This window comes from Notothenia coriiceps, unplaced genomic scaffold (genome assembly GCF_000735185.1).
Source record: "Notothenia coriiceps isolate Sejong01 unplaced genomic scaffold, NC01 NC01_scaffold00008957, whole genome shotgun sequence".
NCBI classification, from domain to species: domain Eukaryota; kingdom Metazoa; phylum Chordata; class Actinopteri; order Perciformes; family Nototheniidae; genus Notothenia; species Notothenia coriiceps.
The window spans coordinates 728,715-732,261 of NW_011341658.1; the positions used below are offsets into that span (position 1 = coordinate 728,715).

General features: G+C 43.7%; 2 protein-coding genes across 4 annotated transcripts in view; both read left to right on the forward strand.

Annotated features, from left to right (window-relative positions):
* The window catches only part of LOC104944837 (SPRY domain-containing SOCS box protein 4-like), an 87,102-nt gene that overhangs the window by 20,624 nt on the left and 62,931 nt on the right, over nt 1-3,547 (forward strand). Inside the window, exon 1 of one of the 3 annotated variants that reach the window (XM_010770414.1) lies at nt 1,613-2,006. The exons of the other annotated variants lie outside the window; for them this stretch is intronic. The gene's annotated coding sequence lies outside the window, so the exon portion shown is untranslated. Of the gene's footprint in view, nt 1-1,612; nt 2,007-3,547 lie in introns of those variants that run through there. 3 annotated transcript variants of the gene reach the window in all.
* The window catches only part of LOC104944836 (inhibitor of growth protein 3-like), a 1,749-nt gene continuing 1,079 nt past the window's right edge, over nt 2,878-3,547 (forward strand). The window contains exon 1 of the mRNA XM_010770413.1: nt 2,878-3,018. Coding sequence (XP_010768715.1) covers nt 2,991-3,018 — 28 coding nt within the window. The 5' untranslated portion in view covers nt 2,878-2,990. The remainder of the gene's footprint in view (nt 3,019-3,547) is intronic.

The following is a 3,547-nucleotide window of genomic DNA, read 5'->3' on the forward strand; positions in this document are numbered from 1 at the left end:
GTCGTGTCGTCGTCTGTAGTGTGTGTGTGTGTGTGTGTGTGTGTGTGTGTGTGTGTGTGTGTGTGTGTGTGTGTGTGTGTGTGTGTGTGTGTGTGTGTGTGTGTGTGTGTGTGTGTGTGTGTGTGTGTGTGTGTGTGTGTGTGTGTGTGTCCACGGCCGCCATGAGTCTGTTCATACAGATCTGCACATTTTCTCTTTTCCAAATCTGTCTGAAGGAGGTCAATTGACAGGCCTTGACGTTTACACACTTTGGGTGTGCTATGTTTGTCAGTATGTGTGTGTGTATTTTTTAACATCTTAAATGTTAAAAATGTGTGGGCCAAAACCACAATTTACTGTCCCACATCTCTCTCTTACGATACGTTTTAATGCCTCTGCAGACATGTGACGCAGTAATGATAAAGTGGGAGCGGGGGTGCGGTGGGGGCTTTGGTTCCCCGGTGGTCGCTGCAGCCCTGGGAAAAGGAAGTCCATACAGGAAGTGAGCTGGCTGGGCCTCAGTCCTGCATGACTGCAAACACTGTAGTCTGCCTCACTGCTAAACATGAATGTATTGAAAAAGTAAGCGCACACACACACACACACACACACACACACACACACACACACACACACACCAGTATTCCAACACATGTGTTACTGTACTGCATGTGAGTTTTTTTTTGGAACATATGCATGTGCCATTCCAGACCATTTCGTCACTTCCTCAACTTTGTGAATGACTGATATGGCTGCGGGAAATTGCTCTGACAATTAAATGCTGACAAATCAACTTAGTCATCACATCACCTCAGAGCCAAGTTATGCAGCGATGAGCAGATGTGACTACAGGAAAGAGCAGAGGCCAATACAGCAGAACAAAAGAGAGCAGAGGGTGGTGTGTTCAAATCCAATGTTATATATAGTTTTGGGCGAGAAATTTGAATACATTTTAAAGTTTTCACAGCAATATAATATAGTCATTAGAGCGATAATTATGACATCGCTAACTCCTCTAAAAACAGTATGAAACCTTATTAAAGAAGTGTATGTTAAAGTCATTGACGTTATTGTTTAGTTTTTATCGTTGTATTGAATCGGGAATCATGGAATTAAATCGTTATTTTTTTCTGGTATGTGACATTAGTAATGGAAAAGCTATTTATCTTATTAAACATTTAGATTCTTATTACACTTGACTGCAATTAGTTATAATTCAGGACTTGTAATTATGTTATATTTCTTTCTAACCTTACATACAGTGGTCAACATGACATGACCTTTACCACCTTGGTGCCCCGGTCATTCATGTGGCACGCGTGGATGTGTCTGTGTGTATGGGAACATGTGTGTTGATGTGTGGGAGGGGGGTTTTAGTTGGCTGGCTAGGTGTGAGCTCTTTGTAAGAAGTGGGGATTCAAAAGGGGGAGGGAGGGAGGGAGGTGAGCCGGGTGTTTCTCTCAGCTGCCTGCTGGTCTGGTTGCTGTTGGTGACTTTGCTTGATGAGATCAGAGGGGATCGGCTTTCAGACCTTCATGTCTCTCTCTGTCCTACTCCTCTCTCTCTCTCTCTCTCTCTCTCTCTCTCTTTCTCTCTTTCTCTCTCTTTCTTTCTCTCTTTCTCTCTCTCTCTCTCGGAAAGACTGAAGTGGAACTGAAACTGGAGTGGGGCTGTTAGTGTGTTCGGAGCTGTAGTTGTCAGAGGAGAACGTTGTGCCGCTGCTGCCTTGGAAACACTCTTCAGAGCACATGTGAGGGGAAGGTGGGGGGAAGAAGTGATAGCCTCGGGACAGATAAGCTCCAGGGAAGAGAAAGAGGGAGGGAACAAGGGAGTGAGCAGGAGTGAGAGGTGGCCAGCTCTCTCTTTCTCTCTCAGTCAGACCTGCCGGCTGCTGCTCTTCTCTTCTTCCTGCTCGGGTTCCCTCTCTGCCGGTGGCAGGCTGCAGGAGTTTGTGTTTTTCTGGATATGAACATGGACTGAGAAAGCTACACGCAGCGAGACATGAGAAGAGTCACCGGAGATTCACTGTAAGCCGTTTGTTATTTTGTCTACAAGATGTAGTGTGTCACTGCTGAAATATGTCTCACTGAAGGAGATTGTTGCTATTTCAGGAGTGTGTGTGAAAGAAATAGAGTAGCTACTACAGCCGTTTGTGATGCAGTGTGATTATTTATATGCATGTCTGAGGGATTACACTAAATCTAAACACCAGCTTTTATTCTTTAATATTAGACTCGATCAGCTGTTTTTTTATAAACCTTTGGATATATAGTCAGCATTTTATTTCCTCTGGATGTTACCAGGTACTCAGCCTCACCTCCTCCCTTTCCTTTTATTTTCCTGCTCATCTGCTGTCACCTTTAATTTTCTTAATGGGCCCCAGCTGGTGTGTGTGTGTGTGTGTGTGTGTGTGTGTGTGTGTGTGTGTGTGTGTGTGTGTGTGTGTGTGTGTGTGTGTGCGCGCGCGTGTGTGTGCGCGTGTGTGTGCGCGTGAGAGAGAGAGTATGGTGTTGTGGGGAAGAAGACACACACATCATACATGCCTCTGGTGGCAAGAAAACACACACATACACACACAAACACATGGAAATGTTCAAAAGTATGTGAAAGTTTCCGAGCAACGACACGTACTAATTAATACATGTTTATTTTTAAATTCTTATTATTATTTTCGGTTATGTTCCATACTATCTGTGTTTCTGTCTCATTAGGTTGCTTCTCTGACACTTGCATGTCTCTACGGGATGAATAAAGGTCAATTTTATATCATTTTATCTCATTCTGATTCTGAAAAACAAATTTAACCGTATTAAACTCCAACTCCCATGAGCCACCTGTCCTCAGAACGTAAAAGAACGTCTCTGCGTATGTTTGAACCAATGAGAACACGGGCAGCCGCCGGCGTCACGTCTCTGACCTGGTATTGTTTTCTCAGACAGACAGTGACGGCGCCATATTGGAGAAAAACAACCCGTTCGTTAAAACAACGAGAAAGCCTTCTAATCGCAGCAATGTTGTACCTTGATGATTACATGGAGAGTGAGTGCGGGGTTATAACTCATCATTCCCGGGGTTAGAAGCGGGTTTCAGGCTTTAAATCGGACTTATATCCCGCTCCGTTAGCTGTTAGCTTAGCGCGCTAACTGTTAGCCTAGCATCTATTGTGTCTTTTTTTTAATCTTCATGCGTCATCATTTCCCCGTCAACGAGATTTAGTCAATCTGCACGGGATTTTGCTTTTCTGTGAACCCAGCGTATCTGAGTTTATCTGTTTAGCTTCTGTTTGTTTGGACTTATTGTTGTTGTTGTTGTTGTTGTTATTATTATTATTATTATTACTATTATTATTAGTATTCATGTTGTTTATTTTGAGACTTCCGGCCCCTTAGTGCTTCCGGTTTTATTTTGAAATGTACTTTCTCTTCGTGTCTTGTTCTACTTCCTCTCCTCTGCTGACACACAGTTACACACACACACACACACACACACACACACACACACACACACACAGTGATGATAGGGACTACAGTTCCCAGCAGCCCTTGGGGCGGTGATGAAACACAAACAC